At 38.6% G+C, this 27407-nt stretch overlaps 1 protein-coding gene across 1 annotated transcript; it reads left to right on the top strand.

Moving 5' to 3' along the window:
* The first annotated feature begins 6835 nt into the window (after nt 1–6835).
* LOC103464416 (mitogen-activated protein kinase kinase kinase 12) lies at nt 6836–27386 on the top strand. The gene is made up of 14 exons (XM_008408497.3): nt 6836–7141; nt 9726–10247; nt 13663–13846; nt 14096–14287; nt 14517–14675; nt 16825–16983; nt 17086–17194; nt 19577–19686; nt 20449–20565; nt 20839–20976; nt 21370–22084; nt 22519–22586; nt 23761–24061; nt 25233–27386. Exons 2-14 carry the CDS (start codon nt 9749–9751, stop codon nt 25317–25319), a joined length of 2838 nt encoding a protein of 945 aa, XP_008406719.1. The 5' UTR covers nt 6836–7141; nt 9726–9748; the 3' UTR covers nt 25320–27386.
* Nucleotides 27387–27407: the final 21 nt, after the last annotated feature.

Here is a 27407-nt window from a genome sequence, read left to right as displayed (position 1 = left end):
CTATGAAATAAAACAGCAAAGAGCATATATTTGGTATTTTTTAATATGTTGGCTAACATTTCTGAACATGTCTTAATGTAATTATTCTACGCCACATTATGGCTGTAAATATCACTCAGTTACCATAAATTCAAAAAATTATATGAAATTTTAGTTTATTTTTTAGTTTGTTAACTTAAATTGGTTATTCCATGTATACAATATATCCCAGGCTTATGAGTATCTTGCCTGTTAAAATTAATTATCATCCTTGAGGCTTTTCTTTCATAGTTAACAAGCTGTTTATCATTGCAGATCATTGTTTCTCATCTTAAACCCTCAGAGAAAAAAGTACATTTGTCGACTGTTTTTCCACAAAACATTAATGAGATACAAACCAGTTTCCCTGAAGCTAAAATTAAAAGGCCCCCATTTCTAAACACAGACATGCACAAAAAAAACAGCATAAATATGGTCAGTATAATTAACAACACCTCCTCCCTACCAGCTGGTGAGGTTCCACACTCAAAGGGTATTTGGGAAGTGTAGTTAATCCAATGATAATCTTGAGCGTGGTTTACACATATTATTCCTTTAATTGCTACCCATACTGTGCAATTATACCATCACCAATTACATGGTTGCTGTTTACTTGCCTGTCTAAGCATTTGGTTCCCTCTATTAGAGCCCCTTCAGCAGCATGAGCAGAAAAAGCCATCAAAACTCAAACTAATGGTTCCTTCACTGTCATAATGACTTAATTATGTGCTCAAAAGAAGGGAGGCTCAGGATGGGGATCAGCTAGGGGGTTATTTTGCACAGGAGAAGGGGCTGAGGACTGAAGGTGATGTAGCTGATGGAGGTGTGTGAGGACAGCTTCTACCTCCATTAGAATGCAGAGCGTGTTCTCCAGCGTGAGTCACCACTGCTGCTCCCCACCATCACCATCCCACCCACCTCACAGCACCCCCTGCATTGAAGTGCAGTCACCACCTAATATTACGCCTCTGACTTCACACCGGCCAACTGAGGATTCAGTTTCTACGGCAACATGGTCCAGACTCCTCCCCCGCTCATCTCCATCACCCATCCATCCGTTCCCTCTCTCCGTACTTCTTCCCCTTCTTCCTGGCACAGAGCACGTGACTTTCAGGAAGGCTTCTCCAGCCTCTGCCTTTATTGTTTTTAACCCTCTCCTGACCGAGCCGCTGCAGGCCGCCTGATCCCGCCTGATCCCGCCTGATTCCATCCCTGTTTCTGAGGAGGTTTCAAAGCAAAATCAAACACTTCCCTAATCTCTTTGTGAGATCAAAGCAACATCTGAGTGTTGCATTATTGTATTTTGTGGCATGATGGCATGAGTTTAGATGTTTTTAGGTGGAACTCTTAAAGCTGTTTCCATTAAAATTCTAAGAAGGTTTTAACTACTTTATTTTAACAGTTTGCACATAGTAAGAACTTACAATATTTTATATGAAAACACCAACTCCAAGGATGTTCTTTTACATTAATTAAAATGCAATTAAAATACTTTATTCATCCCAAAGGGAAATTAAATGTTATTGTAACTTACTTTATCCAAGACTTTTTATTTGAATAGTCAAATAATTCACAAAGCGATTGTTGGGGACCGGTGTCAAACTCAAATCATTATAAAGCTGCGTTCACTTTAAATTAACCAGTTTGATTTCTCAAATTGGCTGTTTTGTATGGGCATGTGTGAAAACTCATCGGACCAATTAATAAAACTCTAGTCCGTCTTGCAAGAGGAACGTGTCACAACCAAACAGACCATCTAGCACTCCAGAGAGACAAAGAGAACCAAAATGGGGGAAGTGAATTCTCATGTAATTTACAGACATACGTTTAATTTAAAGCTAATAAATACTATGCATAAGCATCATCTACTAATATCACTCCAAGCAAGCAGCTGAAGTAGGTGGATAAGATTGTCCATTTAGTTTTCATTCTAAAGTGCAGGGATGAATGTAAGCCAAACCAAATGATAGTGTCAGAGTTGCATGGACTGTTCTGCTCTAAAAACACTGGAGTGTCAAAATTTTGATTCCTTCAAATCGATGATTCTCCAATATAAAGTCAGGATCCCACTGTGGGTCTTTGGTGACAGCTACTCAGTTCCAAGGTTCTGTCTCAGTGTTTTGTAATCCTAGTCCCCAAATTTAAAATCTTTTTTTTACAGTGGTGCAGAAGTACAGGAATAAAGCTATTTTATCATGTGTCCTGCTATGTAAAAGAAACATATATGTTATTTACAATGGGCTAAAATTACATAAATTGCATGAAATGTGGTGACACCAAAATGTTTTGTATATTCCAGGTCAAGGGCAAAATGAGTTTCTTCTCTTTTTAATGTATTTACTTGAAGCGGTTCATCACATTTACCTAAACCCATTCATGAAAGAAAATTACTGACTTATTTTATTCAGCTAACTGCTAAAGAATTTCTAAAGGCTTGTTTGTTTTTTCAGAAGTTTTCCTGTAATCAGCTTCCTTATAGTTTTGTGTATAGAATTAGCTAATAATATATATGAAGAATGAAAAAAAGGAAAAAAGTAGTTGGAGCTGTGACTCATCCTTCCACTGTGGAATGGTCTTTCCACTGTGGAATGGTCAGGGTAAAGGAGCGTCGCTCCTTTACCCTGACATTCCTTCCCTCGGTCGGGGGCGCCGATCTATGTTTTCGCATCCACCTGAATAATGTGTAGTTGCGCCACTGACGGTATGAATTAAATCCACAAAAGTTGACTAAAATGCTCTTTCTGGTCTTTTTTCTCAGTTGTTGATTATCAAATTCTAAAGGTTTGTGCTCTTGAAATTAACTGTTCTGGTTGATTTTGATTCCAGTGTCTTCCAGGTGGACAAAATTAATACACAGTTGTTGAGTGTGTAAAGAGATCCCCATCAGTTTTCATTAACATCTTCATACTGCATGTAAAGATGTGGTGCTGGACTGCAAACAAAATCAAATGATGTAATGGAACATAGCACTCACTGTTTTACAATGTTTTTAAAAACAGGGAGGAAGCTTAGCATCCGGGGATGATCTCACCTGAAAGTTGCTTCATTGGCACGGCCGCCTTCCTCAGCATCCTCAGCAGACAAGGCTAGGTTGCATCTGTGTGTGTGTTTGTGTGCATATTTTTGTGCATGCCTATGTGTGAATGGGTGAACTTCATGAATGAAAAGTCTTCTTCCTGAGCTGCAGACAGGGAGGTGAGGTCATCCTGCTGAAATGGAGAATCCCCCCGCCGCCCCCTCACCCACAACATCCTCCTACCCTCCCACCAATACTCGTTGGCGCCAGACTTAATGAATCCCAACGCTGAATGATATGAAGCACATTATTTGGGGCAACCTGAATGATGATAGCATTGGCTGGTGTCACACTGTAATGCTCATTTCCATATGATTCCATAATAAATATCCAAATACATCAGATTTCTATATGAATTGGAAATCTGATGTTAGTCTACTGTTAGTTGTGAACATGAGGGTCCCGCTTATCGTTTCCCTCTTTGTTTACATTCCTGTTAGGAATTAAGTTAAGTGGATTTGATGATTGGCCACCTATTCAGCTCTGTATGAGTGAAAGTGACGATGAGTAACACAAGAGGCTCTTAATGAGAACCCATAAATAGGCTCAAAGCTTCAAAGAGACAGAATCCGCCCTCCCCCTCATTCTCTAGTCCAAATCCAACCCCACTCAAACATGTGAACACACCTCTCCACTGCCACCTTCCCCCCACATCCACACTGGGACAATCTGTGTCCACTTGGCGCTGGTTCTTACACCACATACTGTACTCTGACAATCCGAGGTATCTACGTGACATTCCTCTCTACATTTTCCACTGCAGACGTCTGTTAATTCCCTCCTGCGGATAATGATTCATGTTGCCAAGCAATGCAGCATTTTACATCAGTTATTTGGCTAGATGCCACAGAGTGCTGTAGTTCCACTAAAGGTCTCACAATAACTCATTTAGCTTAAAATGAAAGAATCCCATCGGTTGTCCAGCTGATTTTGCTATCAGGTGAACATGGGATATCAAAATATTACTTTCCAATCTTGTTAAAAGTGTGTGTCTTTGTGGAGTGGGCCTTTTTTATTCTTCTGTTTTGATATCCTGCAGGTTTCATATTCAGTGTCCGTTTCTCATAAAGTTCCCCACAATAACAGCATAAACGGCACTCGACATCAGAAGCAGTAATGATCCTCAAAGCCTGAACGCAGATAAAACTTTCTTACTAACTGAACCCTAATAAATAAATTATGAGGAACATTTTCAGAAAAAGATTAAAAATATACATAGAGGATGCTTCTCTGTTTAGATTGCCTTAAGACAGAGTGGGACCAGGAATCATAGAATAGGAAGCTGTTCTTTCTGCTTCTTTTTCATGTTACATTAAACACAGCATGCAACTTTTATGAACCCAGTTTTGAGCCTTGACTCTTAAGCTGTTAATATGAGAATTTAAGATGAAAAACGGCTAAACTAAAGATTCAAAGTGTGAAGCTAAGCTGTCGTATTAATTTGTACAGATATTCTTAAATGCTTCAATGTTGATGTCTGACTATTGTTTCATAGAAAATGCTTCTATATCTGTGTGTCATCTGTGTCTGGACAAAAACAAAATAGTTCTGTATTTTGTTTTGCTTTCTTTCTCCCATACATTTGAAATGATTACAAAATAAATTTTTATTTTTGCTCCTTTTTTCCATGTAAAAACTATCTCCATACAGTATATCCAAATTTTTGCTAAATTACAATTGTGTTTGAGGTTCTAGTTCCATTAGACATGCTCACTGGAGAAATTATTAAAAAGGTACAAGACAATGAAAGACAAGTGAGCCAAGAGTGCAGCTCAAAGTTTCTATAAAGTCATGACATTTCATGTGGATTATGCTTAATGTGCAACAAAGGCAATCTAAAACAAAATCAGCAATAAAGTTTCCAGCTCAAAGGTGAGTTCAAAGTCTAATATATATGCTGTGATTTATCCAGTCAGGAGTTGGAAGTCAGGAGAAAGTTTATCTAAATAACATGGAGACCAGATAGACCAGCACCTTACACACTGTTTTAAAAGCACTATGAAGATCAGTCTGCCTGTAGATTTCATAGTAATCACAGAAACCTTTCTTGCAATGTTCAGGTCGACAATTTAATTTTACTCCCTTTTATTCTTGTTGGAACTAAGTCCCCAAACGTTTTTTGATTAGAAAACTGTGAAATCATTACCTAAAATGTAACAGGAAATGACAGCAACTAAAAAGTTCTTCATAGAAACTAAAATGTTTTTGACAGAAGCAACTAGTTCTATTTTCAGCAGTATGTTGTCATAACCTGGCATGTATCCAAAAGCCCTTTTTGTGACAGAAACGTGAAGCACGACTAAAAATAAGATAGGTTAAATAAAATTACTTTTCTTCCTTGAAAAATAAAAGGAGAACTTACTTTGATTTATTGTGTCATGCTTTTAAGATTTTTAGATTTTCTGACTCCAAGATACCAAGACGTGGTTTAACATAAAGACAGGAAGAACTGCTAAAATCTGTCCTTGTGTTTTTGTAATCCCCAGCACAAGTGGAGAGTTTTGAGGCTTTCACTGCTTGTTTTTGTGGACTTCTGTTACAGTTGCTATGTGCATTAGTCGAGATTTCCCCCACTGTCTACAAGCAACACGATGAGGTCATCATTATGGGTTTAAGCCCAACGTGGGCTTAATCTGGGAGATAAGGGCTGGATTTGGATTTAGCTCTCAAAAAAGGGTCATGGAGCTGCAACTGTTTAGTCTCGGCAGTCATCCAGAGTTTAGACATGGGATATCCCAATTGTTCATAAAATGTTGAAGAAGTTTCATCAGATTTTGCTCTGATTTTATGCAGAGGTCATGAGGCAGGATTTTCCTGACTTTTGAGTTCTTTTCTCTTTTTATGCTGCACATAAAATAATTTTACAAATAACTAAAATATGAAGATTCATACAAAGATGATGTTTTGCTACAGTCCTGTGTTTTTATCAGTGTATTGTATAATTTTATTTTACGTGTCTAGATGTTCATGCTTAGATTTAGTTTTTATGGCGTCTACAACATAACATTATGACCACTTTAGGTGAAAGTTATGTTTTAAAAGCAGAGGCCAGTTGATTTTACAGACTTTACAGGGTCTAAATTGTGATGATTGTATAATTGGGCTCATAGTCTCTCCAAAACTGCAGGTTTTCTAGATGTCTATGAAAAGCTGTCCAAAGTAGAAACAGGAGGGAACTAACTAAAAACTACTAAAACACAAAAAGAAGAAGAAGACTTGTGTTGGATGACCAATTGTTTCTTATATTTTATCATCATTTCTACCGATTCAAGTTGTTCAAAGATACTGATCACAACAATGGGAAGGCGCCTCTCATGTGCCATCCGATGATAATAATGGAAAACCTGCCCTTCATCTCCAGGCTGTGGCAGACGGAGCTGGCAGATTATGCGGCAATTAAAGCGCCCTCCATACACAGGGCGTTAATAGGGTTTGAAGGGATTTAGATGGTGCTGTCCAGTTAAATGCTGCATGCCTTGGGAATGACATCATTTTGATCACCTCACATACCGGCTGACCTCCTCCTCCCTGTTTCACTGTGAGGTCTCACTCACACACAAACCCCTCTGTGGCCAGAATATACCTGCACTGGTCCTGTCTCACCGGGCTCAACGCGTCACAGCGCAGCTCTCCTCTGATTGGAGGAGCCCTGCATCCCTCCTTCCCTACCATTTCTCTCTCTCTCTCTCTCTCTCTCTCTCTCTCTCTCTCTCTCTCTCTCTCTCTCTCTCTCCTCTTCTCCGTATCAGTCGTGTTTACTATATGAGGCCGTGGTATAAATTCTTGAGAGTGCGCAGTTTGCGTCCTCAGAAGGTGATGAAAAAGAAGGAGGAGAAATAGGGAGCAGGGAAACGTTTAGCTTTACTCTATTTACCGTTTACTGGATTTAACCGCAGCTGTGAAGGTGCTCTGGATGCAGAGGAGGAGGAAACCAAAGCACGGAAGAATTTGCCTCCTTTTAGGTGGTCATTATTTAAAATACGAGCCTAAACTATCGAGGATCAGACATGCAATCAGCAGCGATGGAGTCCTGTTTTCCGCACTGAGGTAGGAACCGTTCCTTTGCAAACACAGAAGAAATGAGAGGACAGAAAGAGGCGTCTTCCTTTATTGTTGGTATATTAGAGTCAGATTGTGTTTTTATTTGATGCTGTCAGCGCATCTTCAGAGAGGCAGCGGAGGTGGGAGAAGAGGCGGCGATGCGCTTCGGAAACATCCTGGATGCAGTGGCCTGTAACAGAGCGCAGCCTCCTCCTCCTCCTCCTCTTCCTCCTGCAGCTCCAGCAGCTGATACCTCCATCACCCCAGCAAAGCAGGACTATTAAGAAGCAGGATCGGTCTGATGTGAATGATGTGTTACAACAGATGTGTCTGACTTCTGGGGGTTTCTACTGGCGCAGAAAATTATAATTAGAATGATTCTTTTTTTTTTTAGCTTCTCTGGGTTAATGATTCCTGCAGTCAGTTTTGTATTGGCTCTGTACCATCTGTATGACTAATATAGGAATTAAGAATGATAATTGCAGCTATGGGATGCAGACAGCCTGCTGACAGCTTATGCATCAGATACAAAGGTACATTATGATGTTATCACACATGACTAATAGACTTAATCTACTATTATATTGTAAAAAAAAAAAAAATTCTGAATCTTAGGTTGAAAAATAACTGTGTGCACTTTCTTTCAAATGTCTCTGATATAGAAACTGATCTTCTCCAGGTTTGGTGTTCCCTAAAACAATATCGATTCTTTGTTTTAATACACAGCAAACTGTCATAGATTTTAGTTGGTGTTATTAATTAGCCAAACTGGTAAAAATCTCTTTCCTCTTTGTCCTCTTCATCAGTGAAAGCCCTTCCAGCTTGGAAACACGTCAAAAGCCTCTCACAAGAAATAATACATTTCCTTTCCTTGTTTAGCGTGCAGGCGCCGTTGTCCTTAGAGATACCTAGGGCTTTGAAGAAGCGGGCTGAATTCAATGAACTATTCTTATCATTTGAATACACAAGTGATTCTGCTTTATGTAAACAACCAACTGTTGTGTTTACTATGATGTTGGAGGGCAAACAGTTGTCAGTTCAGTTAAAAAAAGAGATATTTTTGTTTATTTGTTGTGCTCTTGGTCGCAGAGGCGCCGTCAGATTATGGGGCAGAGAGATGCCATTTTGTTCTTTATTACCTGAACCTGTTGTCACATCTTTCATTGGGTAAACTATGACCAACACATGCTGATAAATTTGTTGCCACTCCTGGTAAAAATTAACATTTCACATTTTTTAATACTAAAATAACCTCAAAAGCTGTTTAGCCTTTGATTTAGCCTCTGCTCTGATTCATTATTTTTAAATAAAAGCACCAGTACTCCAACTGTTAATGTTTTGATAACTCAGAGTTTTGCTGCTCTCTTATCTCTTATACTTTTCAATTTACTCCACAAATGTTCTATAGGATTTAGCTCTTCAAACTGAGAAAGTTATTTTATTTTATTTTTTATTTTTTTGAGAGCTATCATTATCCAGCTGAATGCCCAACAATGATCCATTTTAATGTTTCTAGTTGAAACCACCAGAATTGTATATTTAACATGACCTGTTTTGTTTAAGAGTTCCTGATATCATCCACTCTTAACTTAGAGGGCATTTGGAAGAGAGAAATAAACATCAAATATCCTCCGCTGTACTTGGACATAAGATACTTTTCCAAATATTCATTCTTTATGTTATTCCAAACTCACCTGAAGTGTTTCCCGTCAGATTTTCGTCTTATCTGACTGGATGACAGACTTCCAGTCCATGTCCCAATACTAACAACTTTTATGTTTGTAATGCTAAGACAAAAAAGGATTTTGTTGGCATCACTCCCGAATTACTGGTTGGTTGCAGATAGTAACACAGTGTGCCTCAAGATGTCCCTGGAGTTTTCTAACAAAGTTTTTAGATTTCTTTACATCCTCAGCAGAATAGAATAGAATAGAATAGAATAGAATAGAACAGAATAGAATAGAATAGAATAGAATAGAATAGAATAGAATAGAATAGAATAGAATAGAATAATCCTTACATAGTGGGGAAATTTCCAGTGTACAGAATAATAAAAACAGGCATCTAGAAGCACAGATACACACATAAAAATCACAAGTCCTTGTTCAACCTAATGGCAAAAAGAAAGTATTGGAAAACTAATTAGAAGTTCCCCTCATGAATAAATGAATTACAGGTTGGCTGTTTCTCAAAATTTTAGTGTGAAATTTACTGTACTAGAAACTGAATTCATTTTGGAGCATTTAACATACCTGATGTGTTAAGCAGTTTCTCCATGTCTGAATGTTATAACTCAGTTTGATTGACGTAATAGAAGGAGAGAGATAATTCTCTCTTTCTTCCCGTGTTTGACAGATTCTCACCTGTTTAGTGAGAGAAATGTGAGACGTTTTGTGTTGTCATATTTAATCTGTGTATGTTTCACACAGTTTGTGATGTATGAAGTTCCTGATCTTGGCAGGAAAAGAAGCTTTGAAATTAATTGTTTGCAGTTTATGATAGTTTAGTGATCATGTCAGGCCCACTAGAAGTGTAATTCATTTTATCTAATTTTGTAATGTTTATTTCTATCTTTTTGGTCTCTTTAAAGCTTCCATTGCTCCGGTCTTCTTGATGGCGCTCATTCATGAACCCCGTGCCTCCTCCCCATCCCTGTCTGGCTTCAACACACCCATCTCTGACCCGCCATCCTTTCGCCGGCTCGATGCCGAGACTCCCTGCACTCCAGAAATGGACCTGACCCCGACCCAGTGCGTCCTCCGGAACGTCCTCTCCATAGACACCGGGGCTGCTGTGGAGCCTGGGGGAGGAGGCGGAGGAGGAGAGGGGAAGACCCCCGGGCACAATCAGACACCTGGCGAAGAACAACAGGAGCACTTTGCCAACAGTGTGCTGAAACTCCACGAGCATGAGGGGAGCAGTGGAAGGACAGAGGGAGAGGGACAGGATCCGGACCGCCCTGTGGTCAGGAGCCAGGCGGACGACGCCAGGTTGCAGTGCCAGTCCACGGGAGGGGGAGGAGGGTTTCTGGAGGGGCTGTTTGGGTGCCTGCGGCCTGTCTGGACTATGATTGGCAAAGCTTACTCTACAGAGCACAAACACGTTCTGGACGGTAAGTCTGTTTCTGTGTGTAAAGTGAACTTGCTTCTATAAACTTCAGGGTCAATGGTGGCTTTAATTCTGACTATGAAAGCAGCCACTTTCCCCAATTAAATTTTCCAGTTAAGCCTTGATATGCTAATTAAATGATCTTATCTCTCAGTTTAATTACATTAAGCAGTGGGTAGAAAAATGACTCCCACAAAGGCCATGTTGTAAATAAACACTCTCCCTGACAGGAGTGAGATGCATCTACATCAGGAGACTCTATCAAAGCTGCAGCGTGCTCATTCTCCCCTGATACCCCCCCCCCAAACCCCCCACCATCCCATCCCATCCCATCCATTTGCCTGCTCGTGCCCACCTCCCTCTAGCACCACCCACCCCCTCAGTGAAACCCGCTCCCCGTGACGCTGTGTTGTTTATGTCTGCAGCCACTACAAAAGCACAGGACTCCCCAGAGACTCCTCTGCCAAATCTGCCTCATGAATTATGCATGGCCACGCTCTGACCCCGCACCTCTCATCTCTATTAACGCAAACCTGACACGCACGCACGAGGACAGATGCACGCACACAGAGCAGCTCGTTTGCGAGCAGAAACACTGATATTAGCATTTTAAGTTAGATAACATGCAGAATGTGATAGAAAAATATTGCACCTCACATCAGAGATGGAGCTGGCACCTTCACACTTCTCCCTGACTGTATTGCCTTCTAATGTTTTATCACCCATTGACTCCAGTGTCTCCCCTCATCTCCCCTCCTTCTGTCTCTCATTGTCTCCCCTTTTCATCCCTGTGTTATTGCTCCCAGCCCATCTGCACTTCGATGCTCCCCTCATCTCTACAATAGAGAGTAGCTTATACAACTGAACTGCTTCCCAACTTGTAACAAGTCCTTGTTTTCAACCTTTGTATGTAATTAATTGCATTTTGCCATGAAAATTAGGAAAAAATGTGAATCCTCCTAGGGGTGGGCATTTATCATATCGTTTATTACTTATCATTTATGATACATTTATTGTCATGATATGAATTTTGATTCATTATTGTTTTATTGAATTTCAATTAACGATCCCAAAACTGTCCGTATTGTTTGCTATTTTCTCCACTGTCTGCTCAATGAGAGTACCAATAAATATCAATAAATTTAAGATATATAATGAAATGCAATGACTGTGAGCAGCAGTTGAATCACACTTTTTATGAGACTGGAGTCGTAAAGCGGTATATTACAAATGTGAATGTTTTTCAAGTGCAGTATTTGTGTTTGTGGGGCTATGATTGTTGTGCTATTTAGTCACAGCCATACAGTTACCATAAAAAGGAGTAATAACTAGATGCTATCGCCACTTTTATCATCAACACAACAGTACCACAAAATATTGTGATAAAACTTTTAAGCCCAATCCTATATTCGTTTTACTGATCATAGAGATGGAGGAGTACCAAATCAAAGCCGAGCTGATTTGGAAACGTGTCAGATCTGGACTGATGTCTTTACTACAACAAAATCTGAGACCCTCATTAGAGGCGGAGCACTCTATCGATCACTGCTGGGCATTAATCATTCATATCATCCTCATTAATATGATAAATGTGTGTCAGTACAGCTCACTCTGCTGCTGTTCTCCCCGGGTTAAGAACAGCAGCAGAGCGAAGGGGTTGTATGTCTTCCGTATATTAGCCCAGACCCCTGCAGTACCGTGGGGAATTCCCCCTTTCCTGCTAACTGTCTCCTTACTTACCAACACCAGTAAGACTTCTCCACCTCTCTATTCACCCTACAACCAGCCATTAGCCTCTCAAATCCTCTCCTTCCTCCAAACCCCTTCTGAGTTGTCGGACCCCTGTTTCGCGTCAGCCCCACAATGGCACTAAGCAGGATTTAGGAGGCTGAGGGAGAATTACCCACAGGAGATTAGAGCTTCCCTGTCTGTCTGTCGGCCTGCTCGCACATCCGAATCGCAGGTTAGGTGGTGCATGAAGATATCAGCTGAGGTCATGTGTTGTTTAGGCTTCAAGTAGTTTTTACAAGTTTCACTCCATCAAGTTATATTTTTTCAATCAAAATTTGCCTCAATTTTCAGCCTCTGTATTTAATAACTGACCTCTTTTACTGTCCGATAAAGAATCGCACGATTGTGCTAATAGCTATGATGCTAATAATGATCAGACATTACATACTATTGTAATGAGAGGATTGAAATGAAAATCACACCAAGTCACGCAAACAAATAAATTAAAATCAAGTAAGGTCACAAATTAAGTTTAATAATAAAGTGGAATGACAGGGGAATAAGTGCTGAACCATTACAGGTGTGATTTTAGTACCAACCTTCAAACTGTCTTCAAATCTTGAAGGTTCTTCTATGCACTCTGATTTTCAGATCTTTATATAGAATACATTTTTATTCCATATAAAAATAGGTTTTTATATAGAATACAGTCTTTCTGGTAGTTATTTTTCACACTGACACAATCTGAGAGTTGCCTTGGCTGTGTGTGTGTGAGGTTCAATGTCTTTCTGTAAACCCACTCCATTTTACATCAGATTTGCATCAACTCTCACTAATTTATCCATTTTTCCTTTATTCATTTGTATGAAGCCTGCCAGAGCCGTACTAAAAATCACTTCAACCCCATGATGTTGCCATCTCCAAGACGCTGTTGATTTATTTGATGTGATGTGCAATGCCATTTCCAGAGAGTTTATATTTGCTGATTCTCACCAGACCTTTTTGAATCTCACGCTTGTGTATTTCATGCTTATGCAATTGCCGTATTTTCTTTGTCCTGTCAGTGTTTCTTTGTTTATATCTGAAACACTTTGAACTCCCTCATGTGTGAATGTTACAAAACAAATAAAACTGACTTTCCTTGCGTGATTACTTTAACAATGAGAAACCTTTTTGCAGGCTGTCATTTAGATTAAGCAACGTGTATTCAGCACTTGCTCTATTTATGGCACATAATTTATGGACTTGCTCATTTATTTCTTTGCACATGTGGGTTACTTATGTCGCTGACAATATCTGGAGCAAATTTCTTGTCATGTTGTAAATGTATTTAGTGAACAAAAGGCTGCTGCATTTGATTTGCATTTGCTTTTTCTTGCCACTGATATGGCACTGACATAGGCGCTTAGATTTTTAAATGTCAAAGCAATGATGCTTTCCAGAAAGATTGAGGATTACTAAACTCTTACCAACAGTGTAAGATCTTCTTCTTGGCCTTATTAAACTCACTAAGAATAGAACGAGGATTCACAGACATGTTGTTGCTTCAGTGTTTCATCATTCAAGTAACACTGATATGTAGTCAGTGGAGGTCAGTACATTGATCATGTCGTAATTTTAGCTTACATGCTGCTACCTCACCAGGTAAACTCACAGAGAGCTTTTGCTTTATCTTTCTGTTGCTTCAGAGGAGTGGGAAGTCCCGTTTGAGGAGATTTCGGACCTACAGTGGGTGGGCAGCGGAGCCCAGGGTGCTGTTTTTCTGGGGAAACTCCACGGACAGGAAGTGGCTGTGAAAAAAGTACGAAACATCAAAGAGACTGATATCAAGCACCTGAGGAAGCTCAAGCATCCCAACATAATCACTTTCAAGTAGGTCGACGTGATTTTGTGGTTTTTTTAGAACCAGAAAAGGCAGACTTCTGACTGAACTTATTAGATGATTTATATACCATACAGTATATTTATTTAGAATATATATTTACTGTAGCATATCACTTACATAAGTGTTTTTTTCTTGTATTGTTTACTTGCTTTAGGTGTCCACATGATGGGAGCATAACTAATTCAGTTTTAGCACAGACATTGTCTTTAACAACCACTTTCGTTCTACTTTTTCAGAGGTATTTGTACTCAGGCTCCTTGTTACTGCATCATTATGGAGTACTGTGCTCAAGGACAGCTGTACGAAGTCCTGAGAGCGGGCAGGAAGATCACCCCGTCCCTGCTCATGGACTGGGCCATGGGCATCGCCGGGGGAATGAACTACCTTCATCTCCACAAGATCATCCACAGAGACCTCAAGTCACCTAAGTAAGTTTGCTTTAAAAAAAAAAAAAAAAAGTTGTTTGACTGGAACACTGTAATCTGAATGTGAAAAAGTACCATAAACATGCATGAAAGCTCAATATTTAGTTGTCAACATGCAGTAAAGGCAGAAAACTATTTGAGAAAAATGTCAAATTCAGAAATGATCATGTTAATTCAGCGTTTGAATGTGTGATGCAGTTGGTTTTAATTAAACATAAGTTTTGTGTACCAGCATGCTCATCACCTATGATGATGCAGTGAAGATCTCAGATTTTGGAACGTCCAAGGAGCTTAATGACAAGAGCACCAAGATGTCTTTTGCTGGGACTGTGGCCTGGATGGCTCCCGAGGTCATCCGCAATGAACCCGTTTCAGAGAAGGTGGATATTTGGTAAGTGTCATGACCCTCTTGAACTGTGCTTTTCCCCTTTGTGAGCCCTTAAAAAATTTCCCAGATGATTTGTCTTTTCAGCCACCAAATCAGCATAGAATCTCATTAGCTCTAGTCTACCACAGTGCAGCGCAAAGGATCCTATTTCTAGAAAATCTATTCAATATGATGTATAATATCTCATTACATGAAACTCTATAGGGTCTCTGCCGTATCTGATGGGTTGCCCTATGCTAAGCTTTAATCCCCCCCAGCTTGCTACATTTTCTACCTCCCTTTTTCTCCTTTACTACAATCCCTCCATCAGTCTTCCTCTCCATCCTGAAAGGAACGCCAGCTAATTTAATAATTGATCTGCCAGATGCTGCAGTGCTCAGGAGAGGCTGGAATAACCTTCCAAGCCTTTGGATGGGTTGGCCCTCGGCCAGCAGTGCATTAGCTGGGAAGTGAAAATAGGATTAAAAAGCTTTTGATGCAAAAAGAAAGCAAAGCCTTTGTGTGTCGTGTACATTTTTGCTTAAACCTATTTAAATCACTTGAAATGCATCCATAGCACAAAAAGAGTAAGAAAGGTTAAGCTTTGTCAGATGTTGAACACATTTTGTTTTTGTTGCATTAATACAGAGGAGCAGTGGGGGAAATGTAATAAATTTAATTAAAAGAAAAAAATAAATATATATGCAAATTGAACTAGTTACTTAAAAATGAAATAGTAAACCCCAAATATACTGATGAACAACTTCAAGCATTTTATTGCCACTAAGAAAATAACACAGATGTAATAGATTGGAGAAAAAAAAAAAAATTAGCATGCATCAAACGACACATTATAATGCGTGATGTAAGGATCTTGATATTTTCCTCAAAAACCAATATATCATATTGGTTGTCCAAATATGATATATTTGGACAACCAAATCTTGGCGTGGATGTTCTGGAATTAAGCATTTGTTTATGTGGAAAATATTAACATCTGTGTTTTTAAATTATATAATTGTATAATACAACATTTGTCAGCCATCCTCCAACTCCTTTGTCTCCAAGCGTGCTCCTGGAAATCTCAGTGTTTTACAGCTGAAAAGCTGCTTCCTTTTGCTGTCTCCCTGCTCCATAGAAGTAATGTTGATGCCCTAACCTTTAGAAATGTATTGTGCATGGGATTCACACTGATTCATAATTACTTGCTATTTTATTCGCAGTATTTTTTCTTTAAGAGTTAAATTAGAACAGTGATAAATCTATTCCAAATCATAAATCATGGCCGTGGCCTGTTTCAGATAAAATGGCTCTTGCAGTAACCACAGCTGGTGCTTCCTCAAGATGTTGCCAAAGGCTATAAAACAGTTGGTATTATATCTCAGTCTTGTGATTCCTTTTGTATTTTACTTTGTTTTTATAACAAAAAAAATCAGTCAGTATTTGCATGAAAACATGGTTCTATAGGGAATCTGATTGTAGAATTTCAGAACTCAGTGTAACAGTAAAATAATAATGATAATAAACTTTAGTATTATTTCACATTTCCTCTGTTTGATGTGAAACGGCAAACAAATCACGCTGCTTTTTAAATAACATTTTTTCGTGTTTTGATAACAATGAGTGCATTTATACACTGTCATTAAAACTGTCAGAACAAATGTTGAGTTTCGATCCAAATCTTGAGAACAAAAAAAAAAAACTACACTCATCTGTTCTTAACGGTCTTCTCTTCATGCGTGACACCAAGAAGAATAATAAGTGTGGGGCTGAAGGGATGCTAAAAATACACATGCATTATTACATGTGATGCAACTGGCACCTTGGATACGGCACATGAAAACCAGGAGGAGTCACTTAGAGCAATTTCTGTAGTTACCATCCCTGTAGGCCTGTTGTTGTGTTCTTACATTAAAACATAAGTCTAAGTGAAGACATAGCTCTATTTTTGTTTTTGCCTACTTGAGTCTACTATCTTTATAATCTTAAAAAAAGTTGAACATGTTGTTTGTATTATTCTGTTATATATTATTGTTCTAAAATTAATAGAAAGCATACAATTTGACTTTGCTAAAAATCTGACACAGTCTCCTTTTTGGTTTACTTTCGTCTGTTCAGCCTACATCAGTAACTTCCGTGCGTCTGAAAGAAGCTGTGTCCCATTTTTTTGAAGGTCATTTGGCGTTGTGCTGTGGGAGATGCTGACGGGGGAGGTGCCCTACAAGGACGTGGACTCCTCCGCTATCATCTGGGGAGTGGGAAACAACAGCCTGCAGCTGCCTGTGCCCGATAGCTGTCCAGACAGCTTCAAGCTACTCCTGAAGCAATGCTGGTGAGGAAGATGAAGAGATAAAAAAATAAATTAAAAAAAACACATCAAAGAAGTCATTTAAGCAGGCGGGTAGTAAAATTTGAATTTACCCTTTTTTTACAGGAACTGCAAGCCAAGAAACAGGCCTTCATTTCGACAAATCCTCCTACATCTTGATATTGCCTCTGCAGACATACTGTCTACTCCACAAGAAACTTATTTTCAGTCTCAGGTAAGATAATTGTAGCACGAGAAAACAGAAGAGTCATATGTTTGTTGTAGGAGAGACATTCAAAAGTAATTTCATTTCATTTTTTTCAGTTTTTGCTTTCTTGTCACTCTTAAATGTTCAAGATCATTAAAGTGCTTTGCAAAAACATGCGATGACAAACAGTGACAATCTAAATAAATGCAGAAAGGAGTTTTAGAGATAATTTCTCCTAAAAAAAGTTAAGACCTACCCGGTCCAATATAAAAAAAAATAAATAAAAAAATATATATATAATTTAGTTATATATATATATATATATATATATATATATATATATATATATATATATATATATATATATATATATATATATATATATATATATATATATATATATATATATATATTGTAGACTGTCCTGATGTTGTCACACAGGTTCTAGTTATGTGATTCTTGACTATGTAGGTTTGGCTGCTGAAATTGAGTCAAAAATGTTGTTAATCACAGATAATGAATGATTTGACAAGTTGGCATTTTTATTTTCACACCATCATGGAAAGCTTTTTTGTTTTTACAAAGTAAACAAAGTAATTGTTAGAAACTAATGGTGCCTCTGCCTCTCGCCCAATCAGGTATTTCTGTATGTATTCAGTTTATCTTTGTCCAATATTAAATTTCATTTGATCTGAAACATTCAGTTGCAATAGACAAAGAAAAAAACATAAAACAAATCCTTAAGGAAATAAATACTTATTCCCTGCAAAAACTGGTGTGACAATTTATGTTGATGGAAAATCAGACGGAGTCGGAGGATTAAGTCAACCTTTATAAAATACATTTCATAGATTTATTTACAGGAAATCTATTCATTAAGTCAGATTGAGAAATAAATGACCGTTTAGTGAAGTGCACATGAGGTCTGTATCTCTCCCCTGCCAACATCACTAATTCTCATTTTGCTGACAAGCTGCCACCATTTTTTTCCAGTCCACTGCAGTAACTATATGCAGTGGCAAGTACACAGCTGCACCCGAGCCCCAGGTCTCCAGGGAGCCCACTAATAATACCTGTCCTTTCAATCACACCGCATTATTGTTGCTTGCTTTTTTTTTTTTCCTCCCTTTTTCTTTCCGTGTCACATGCTTCTGCTGATTTGTGGTCTTTTATTCAAGCTTCGGTTCACGGGTCAAGGAAAGAACCTTTTCTTCATATTGAGTGTGATGGGGAAGGACGCTGTGTGTCTACCTGTGTCTGGGTGGGGGATGGAGGCATAGTACAAATGTGCTTGACCAAAGAGATGAAGTATGGAGGTATAATTGTGTGGAAAATATGTCTTTGTGCATATCTATTTATAACTCATCTTATCTGGTTGAATCTCTTCATGCGAAACGTAAACCTCCATCACTCTGTCCACTTATCCTTGATCCTTTATTTCTCCCTGCCCCCTTCTCCCGGTTGAATCCCTGCCCAGTTTTTTCCTCCTCTCTGCCCCATAATGGATTTTTCTTGTGACATTAGAAAGAAGTATTTGCTGCCAGAGTGTATTGATTGCCTTAATGGTAGAGAGCAGAGAAAAGAGAGTGGAAAAAAGAGGGGACTGGAGACATAGAAGAGTGCGCACAGAGTCCATTAGGTTAATAAGAAGAGCATCTTTCGTGCGCGAGTCTAATACACATGCATGTGCCTCCATGCGCTCATAAATCTGACTTACTTAGTTCTCTGCTATGACAGGTATCAGATAACAGTTGTCATGCTCTGCCGCACACAAGAAAATGCCCATGCCGCATTTCTTTTCTTTTCTTTTAAGATTCACGTCACGTCAGTGTACGTTTGGTTTCGCTCTTTGGGTATTGATTTTTATCTGACAGCTTAATGGGTTTGGTTTCAGTGACAAAAAAAAAAAAAGCTAATTGCTCTGCAAATTGAAAGCATTTCTCTATCTAAATCAAGGTGCAAAGAAGTTGTCTTGTGGTGTTGGTATCATTTTATGTTAATATTAGCACCGCGAACTTGAGTCACAGTTAATTATCGCAGTGCAAACGAGAGAACTGACAAAATACTCCATGTTTGCAAAGGTGAAGGAGTTTAAAAACATGTATAAAAGGGATAAATGGTTTCCTGCTGTGTCCACATGCCCATCACCATTACAATTATATATTTTTATTTGTTCATTTGGTATGACTTTACATCCTTCACCACATACCCTATGCTTCTGCTGCATATACTGATGCATGCTTATGTCGTTCAACTTTTCTCTGGCTTATTTCTCTCTTTGTCGTGAAAACCTGCTAACAAAGTCTCGTCATCACATAGACAAATTTGATGTTTGACACTTCAAAGTGTGCAGTCGCTCCGGGTCATTAACACTTTCTCCTGACGGTGTTTCGTTCTGTGTTTCTCCAGGCGGAGTGGAGAGACGAGGTGAGACATAACTTTGAGAAGATTAAGTCAGAGGGGACATGTCTTCACAGACTGGATGAGGAACTCATCAAACGACGCAGAGAAGAACTCAGGTTAGAATTGTAAAGAAAATTGTGCTGTCAACTGTAGCGTGTATTTCTATTCAGCTGCACTGATATTATTTTTCAAAGCCTTTAAATTGCCATGCTATTAGCTTTAGATCATTATTAAGATACAAGGACGTAGTAATTCACTCTGATGACTGTGTTACTCCACAAACTATCCCAGTAAGGCATATGTCTGTCGAAATAAATGTAAAAGATTTTAGAAGGACTCAGTACATTAGGCAGCGCGCTAATGTACTAAAAAGCATTCATGGATCTCCTTTAAGAAAAAGTAAACTGATTCCTGAAATTTGCTAAAAAAATAAATAAAATAAAATAGCATCAGCTAAGCATTGCATGGCTGCAGAATTGGTTTATGTTAAACATTGTGTGTTGTTTAGGACCTGACTCCAATCTTAGTATTTTTGATATCTTATATTTAACATTAAAGTTTAGCATACATTCTTCTCATTAGTACTGTAAAATATGTGCAACTTGTTATACGTTTCCTGGATTTTATTGTTTAACATTGCCTGTTTTAGCACATGCATTTAAAGATTAAAGCAAATATCTGTTTAATATATTATTAGTAGTTCTGTGAATGATTTTTATAGTTAAAAGATTTGGAATGTAAAGTAGAAACAACAATCTCAAGTTATCTAAAAAATTCATACTCTGTATCCTCAGATTTAAATATAGCTCCCATCATCTCAGTAATTGTTGTGCACAGTGCGTGTGTCTGGACGTTATTGAGCTTTCCTCTACATGCAGACATGCACTGGACATCCGGGAGCACTACGAGCGGAAACTGGAGCGAGCCAATAATCTCTACATGGAGCTTAACGCCATCATGCTGCAGCTGGAGATCAAAGAGAAGGAGCTTCTCAAGTATGAAACTTTGCTGCTTCATTTTTATTCTTGACATGCTTTTAAAACATTTACATTAAAGAAATATGTGATTGGGGTCATTCTGTTTAAAAATAAACCTGCCCTAAAACTGAGAAATTAATGGACTAATTGTAGATGTTTTGCTGCTAATTATAGATGTTTTGTGCTGTAAATTTGTTACTAACGGGACATTGTCAGTCATGAAGTACAGACCGTATTTTGTGTCTAACTAGTGATGTTCTTTATGTCTGATGTTCTTATGTCCCTCCCCAGGAGGGAGCAGTCACTGGACAAAAAATACCCCAGCTGCTTCAAGCACCACAGCTCCAGACAGTCGGCCTCCTCCAACTCCATGGAGAAGCTCATGAAGAAACGCAATGTACCGCAGAAACTACCTTCACACAGCAAGAGGTGAAACAGCAAGGCACACAGTTTTCCATACCTGGACATGATATATGAATGTTTGTTCAAACTCATTATGTTTGTGGTAATACCAAATCAGTCAGTAAGCATACAGAATTTGAGATGACGGGGTTCTTTATAACACATCAAAGCAAGGTTTTTAGGCATTTTTGTTTGCAAGATCAATTCAAAACTATTAAATAATATTTTCTTTTTTTTTCTTTTTTTTTGGCTTATTTATTAAAAAGAAGTCAATTAGAAGTTCTGCTATTTCTACAGCCTTAGACCCAAAGTAGGCGTTAATGCATAACCAAAAACCTTCACTGTTAAGGAAAACCTTAAGCAATTATAGTATAAAAAGACAAACTTTTTATAAACATAGCGTGTTTCTTCTGTTTGCAGACCAGATTTACTGAAGTCAGAAGTCATCCTGCCCAAACTGGACTCCTCTATGACCCAGGTCACCATCCCCAACAAAGGCTCCACCTCCCCTGGCCGCTCTCGCCGAGGAAAGCCCCGCTACAGGAAGGCCGGCAAGGGCAGCAGCAGCGACCTGGCTCAGCTGAAAGCCACTCTGTCCTCCTCCCTAGCAATGATCAATGCCACCTCATCCGTTCCCAGCAGCAAGCACCGTCTGGACCCCACCGCGGCAATCAGGGGCCTCCAGCATGACCTGCTGCTAAAGAAGATGTCCTCCTCCAGCCCCGATCTCATTTCAACCACCCTGGAGGCAGAGGTCCGCAGGAGGGGGCAGCTAAGGCCTGGACTGGACAGAGCAGGCAGTCAGAGCGCCTCCGCTGGGCTGGAAGACAGCGGAGAAACGGAGGGGCCGAGGGACAGGCAAGATGTGGGCGTGGGGGGCGATGACCTGGTGGAGACGCCCCCACGGAGCGACACGCCCAGCGAAGATGCAGCATCCATCCCATTCTCCAGCAGCCCAGATTCACCGTGTGGAAGAGGGGCCGCTGCAGGGAGAGCGTCTGTTCTGGGGAATGCTCGGGTCTCCCATGAAGTGGAGGACAAGGAGGAAGGGACAGTGATCACACGCTCACCCAGAAGTCAGCGCCGCCTCACGCCTGCAGCCTTGCTGTACAGGGCGGCGGTCACACGCAGTCAGGTAAGCTGCTCCCATTGGAATCACTTTTACAAAGACAGCAGAAACTAATCTACAGGGAGATGCTTCAGGATAATAAAGTAACAGATTACAAATCTGATTCTTGCATTTTATTTAAAAGTGCACGTGAGCCTGCAGCTGTCACTGTAAAGTGGTTTTACTACCATGACTGGTAAATTAATATCTTAATGTATTTAGTTCACAGAATGTAGAACCACAAGTTGATTTAAGCAACAGGCTTAAAAGATTTGAATGTTTGATCTCTGTGAATTAATGGTAGTGAATTTTTTAGAGAAGCTGTACTTTCATATTTCAGGTTTATTTTTCTGTTTCTCTTTTCAAAAATGTATTTTCTCATGAGGAATCTCAAAAATCTTCAATGAAATTATTCAGAATAGTGTTAAGCTATATGTCCTTGTTGATGCTTTTCTCCACAGAGACGTGGACTTTCTTCAGAGGAAGAGGAGGGAGAAGTGGACAGTGAGGTGGAGCTGCCCAGGAGACGGTGAGAGTTGCAAAGACTTGAACAATTATTTAGAAATTTAATTTTCATGATTGTCATTTTGCTCAGTTGACTGTATTATCTCATTAGAGCTGACCATAACATGAATCAAGATACTTTGTGCTAATTAGATATGTTATTTAAAAATAATAACACCAAGTAACATTTGAAAACCAGCTAAATGGATTGTAGTCACATTGTCAAAGACAAATATGGCAACATTTTTCTCTGTCTTATCAGTAAAATATGACAGCCAAGATGTACATTTTACTACATGAAAGCAAATAAGCCATACACTTGAGAGTGCTTTATATGAAAAAAAACACAACGAAATAAAGAGAAATAAAAACATTACAGAATAGTTGCAAAATGAAGAGAAGTAATAAAAAGGTTTAATCCAGACAGAATCCATCAATGTTCCAGTTATTATTAATCAAAAGCAGCTCTAAGCAAAAGAGGTTTTAGCCCTGATTTGAAGGTGCTCAGTGTTTCAACAATTTTGTCGATTTCTGGCAGTTTGTTCCAGGTTATTGGAGCATAAAACTGAATCCTGTTTCTTCATGTTTGGTTGTGATATTGGGGATGCAGAGGAGACTAGAATTAGAACATCTATATGATCTGGAAGGTTAATAAGTCAAACAACAAATCGTTAATATATTTTGGTCCTAAGCCATTCAGTAATTTATAAACTGACAAAAATATTTTAAAGTATACTCTCTGAGCTACAGGGAGCCTGTTTAAGGATTTTATAACTGGGGTTATGTGCTCTTTCTTCCTGGTTTTAGTGAGAATGCGAGCAGCAGCATTCTGGATCAGCTGCAGCTGGAGGATTTATGTTTTTAGGCAGACGTGTGAGGAAACTGTTGCAGTAATCAGTCTGGTTAAAGACAGGGTTATGTTTCTCTAGCTGAGACATTAGTGCTTCAGTCTTAGAACATACTATATAAGGAAGCCTGACCAAGTATCAAGTTGCATAAACTGTACAACATGGACATACTTTGCAGTTGGCCAACATTTTGTTTCAAATGATTGAAATGATGGTAATTTTTTTTTTGCCACACATGCTGTATTTCATAGTGATGTTTATTTATTTCTGGAACTCACATTCACTTGTCTGTCTCCTAACAATAAGCTAATATTTCTAATTCTGCATATGTCTGTTCTGTTTCTTACACAGGCGGCCAGTGAGCATCTCCAAATGTCAGTCGCTGTCAAACTTCAGCCTAGAAAACCTATCAGTGTCAGACGGCGAGGAGGGAAACACCACCGACCACTCCCACAGCGGCACACCCGACGTGGTCAGCACCAACACGGACGAGCGGCTGGATGACAAAAGCGACGACTTGCTGTCTCAGGGCTCAGAAATCCCAGCTGACCCCTGTGATCCGAGCCAGCTGGGCTCCGATGGACTGTCTGAGAGGGAAGCTGAAGTACGACAAGTCAAGACGCAGCTCGCTTTGAGTGAACATAACTGTGAGGTACGCCAGAAATAAAGACTGAAGGGATTATTTCCGCTTTATCTAAACAAGAGCAACATGGAGTTAATTTGAGTATTTTAGTGTTTGGAGAATCAGAGATTAGGTCTCTCCAAGGAATTAATCAAAGAGCTAGTAAGACCGGAGCCCATGTTAACTCTGGGGATGTGTTTGGTTATATTAAGTTTAGATAACAGTAGTTTCCCATACCCAATATGTTGATCATACCCAATCAGGAAACATGCCGCCGTCCTACAAGCTATTAGCATAACCCCCCCTGTTAGAACTTCTCTTCATTTCTCTAAACCACGTGTGTCAAACTCAAGGTCCGGGGTCCAAAACCAGCCCGCCATAAGTATTTATGTGGTCCTCTAGAGGGAGACATAAATAGAACCTTAAAGGTAATAGTTGTGTTCTTAAGTATTAGTTTATCAATCAAGGCAGTTTTTAATCAGAAGTGATAGTCAATGAATTGCAATATGTGTCTTGATCAGTCTCATTTATCAGATTGAATGTACCTTTTGAAAATAATGCACTTTTCATTAAGGTCACATTTCTGTTTTTAAAAATACTTTTTTATTGGTCTGATGTAACATTCTAATTTTAAATATCATGTTTTCTTTAGCTAAATAGAAAATAATAATTTTTCTAAATAGGAAAATAGTCACAATTGAAATTAAGGCTTTATAACATTCATCTGTTTAGTTAATCCATATAATGTGTCTCATTTAGTGATTAAGTTTCTAAAATAAATGGGCTATTCAATAATATTCTACTTTATTGAATGTGTCTGTTTGCTGCCAAATTACATTAATGTGAAAAGGTCTTCAGTATTATTTAACTTTGAGAAGTACTCATCGGATCCAGAGACAGTTAGTTATTAATATTTTAAGTTTGTTATTGGTTAGATTTCTAAATATATTTCCCACAACCAGCCCTTTGAGGACATTTGTGGTCTTGATAAAGCCTAAAATGAAAATGAGCTTGACACTCGACTCTAGACAGAGACAACTTTGTCTTCTGTCTACTTCAGGTAAGATACTGATTGCCTCAACAGAACCCCATGTCAGAAAATGTAACTATTAGACTTGATTGTGTAAAAACAGGTAATCTTTGGTGACATTACCCAGTAAATGTGCTAATTCAGAGAATCTGTGCTTGTTTGATCTGTTAGGGCCTGTACGACGACTCGGACTGCGACAGTGCAGAACTGGACCATTCATGCGGCGCAGAGCCGAATCAGCCTCCAACCAACTGGTGAAACCCAAACATCTGAACCCATAAGATCTATACATCTGCATCTCTGCATCCTTCTTTTACTCTGTCAGACATTAGGAAATCCACAGACGCAACCACAGGAGGGATTGAATGCAGAAAGGAAATGAAAACCTTATCAGAAAATCTGTGGATATAAAACTAGAGGCACTCTGACAGACAGCAAAGCAATCCGTTTTCAGCTCCAGAACAACACATCTCAGAGAGGCCAGTAACAAGACTGTCCGTTCATGTCTTCTGTCATCTGCCACGTTGATTTTTATATGTATTTATTTTATACTGTCCAGTGAAAATATGATTAGGAGATCATTTCAGGGTTTTTATAACAAGTTTGACCTGCACTTATTTCTTAAGATCTACTGTGTCATAATCTTTTTCCTTTAAATATTATGCACTTATTATTTTAATGTGAAACGGCTGATAAAAGAAAAACAGTTTACATTTAAGGTTGTTTGCAATTATTTATTATCATAGTTTTTGACTTCCATTCATCGCCACTGTTAATATAAGATGTTGTAAAATGAACAAATGTTTTTATACTTGAGATTGTATAACTGAAGGTGCTGACATTCCTCAGCAGGTGGCGCTATTATATAAGAACCTCATAAAGCTTTTGCTGGTAGAATGTAACTTTACCTGCTGTTCATGTCTGATCTAAAACATAAAAAGTATTGCAGTATTTAAGTATTTTGCAGGGGCAAATGTGTTTTTGGAGAGTCTGAGGGGTTTGTAATATTTAAAAAGCATGTTTGTAAGAAAAAAGTATGCATATTTAAGATGTTTTGATATTTCAGTCCAGAAAATATCGTTTTTGTGAAAATTAAACCAACCCTTAGATGAACAAATGCTCATAAAGCATGTACAGGTGCACCTCAGTACATTTAAAAACCATCATCTGAAAGGTAATTTTTCTCAGTAATTCAATGCAAGAGGTGAAACTCATGTACTATATAGATTTATTACACGGAGGCCTATATTTTTCAGCAATTTATTTATTTTGATGATTATAGATTATAGTGAATGAAAACACCAAACCCCAGCTTCTCAGAAAGTTTAAATAATTGCGGTCATCTTTAGCAATTAAGTTTTTCAGTCTCATTATGGAGGAGTCAGTGACTATCTGCAGGAAGAAAGACGAATTAGCTATCCTGTACATGATAGTGTTAGCTATCATGTACAGGATGTATAGAATTGGCTTCGTATAGTATTCCAACAAACTGAATTTTGGCCATAATCATCAAAACTAACAAAGTAATGCTTATATCACTGTGTAATAAATACACTGGATTCATTTTTTTAAAATTAAGAAACCTTTTGATGATATTCTAATTTATTGAGAGGCGCCTTTTTGGCAAATAAATTGAGCGTTACTTATAGTCAGTTGGCAACTTAGACAAGATAATTGAGGCCCATTACAGGCAATAGTTCAAGTTTACTGAATGCAATATTGTTCAACTAAAGGAAATATGAACAGATAGAGGCTCGGTTATTTACTGCAAACTTATTAATGCAAAGGAGATACTTGTGGAGAAATTACCAAGTACATTTTTATTCCCCTCCCATGTCATAAGATGGGCATGGACTGTTAAGAGAAACCAAGAACACAAAGCTTTACTAACCATCGTTTCAACGCTTGCACAAACGACACACTCGATGCTCGAGTTTTGAGCCTTTTTGTTGGTCTATTTGTTTTTTTCAGCCAAGAATCAAGTGATCATAAAACTGGTGCTGATGTCTTTTTACCTTGCACTTCAACTCGGATCCGTTCCACATTTCAATACCTGATCAGAACACTTGATAAAATATGCAGCTTTTTGTCAAATGTTTTGTTTCCTGCTTACATTGGTAGACCTTTTATAATTAACTCATCCCCCTCAAAATTTGAAATCCTTAAGATAAAATGTTGTCAATGAGCCAAACTACTGCCCTCTAGCGGCCGGAAGTAATATAACACTGGGCTGAACTGAAACATTTTCTACTGCATCAATGTAACTGTACAATAAATATATTTAAGAAACAATTTAAAAATAAAATCCAACTTGCAAAATCTCAACCTTTGTTCTTAAATGCTTTA

The sequence above is a fragment of the Poecilia reticulata genome, chromosome 5 (genome assembly GCF_904066995.2).
Source record: "Poecilia reticulata chromosome 5, P_reticulata-male-v2, whole genome shotgun sequence".
Classification (NCBI taxonomy): domain Eukaryota; kingdom Metazoa; phylum Chordata; class Actinopteri; order Cyprinodontiformes; family Poeciliidae; genus Poecilia; species Poecilia reticulata.
Note: the sequence above shows the minus strand (reverse complement) of the source record. Positions and strands in the feature narration are given on the sequence as shown.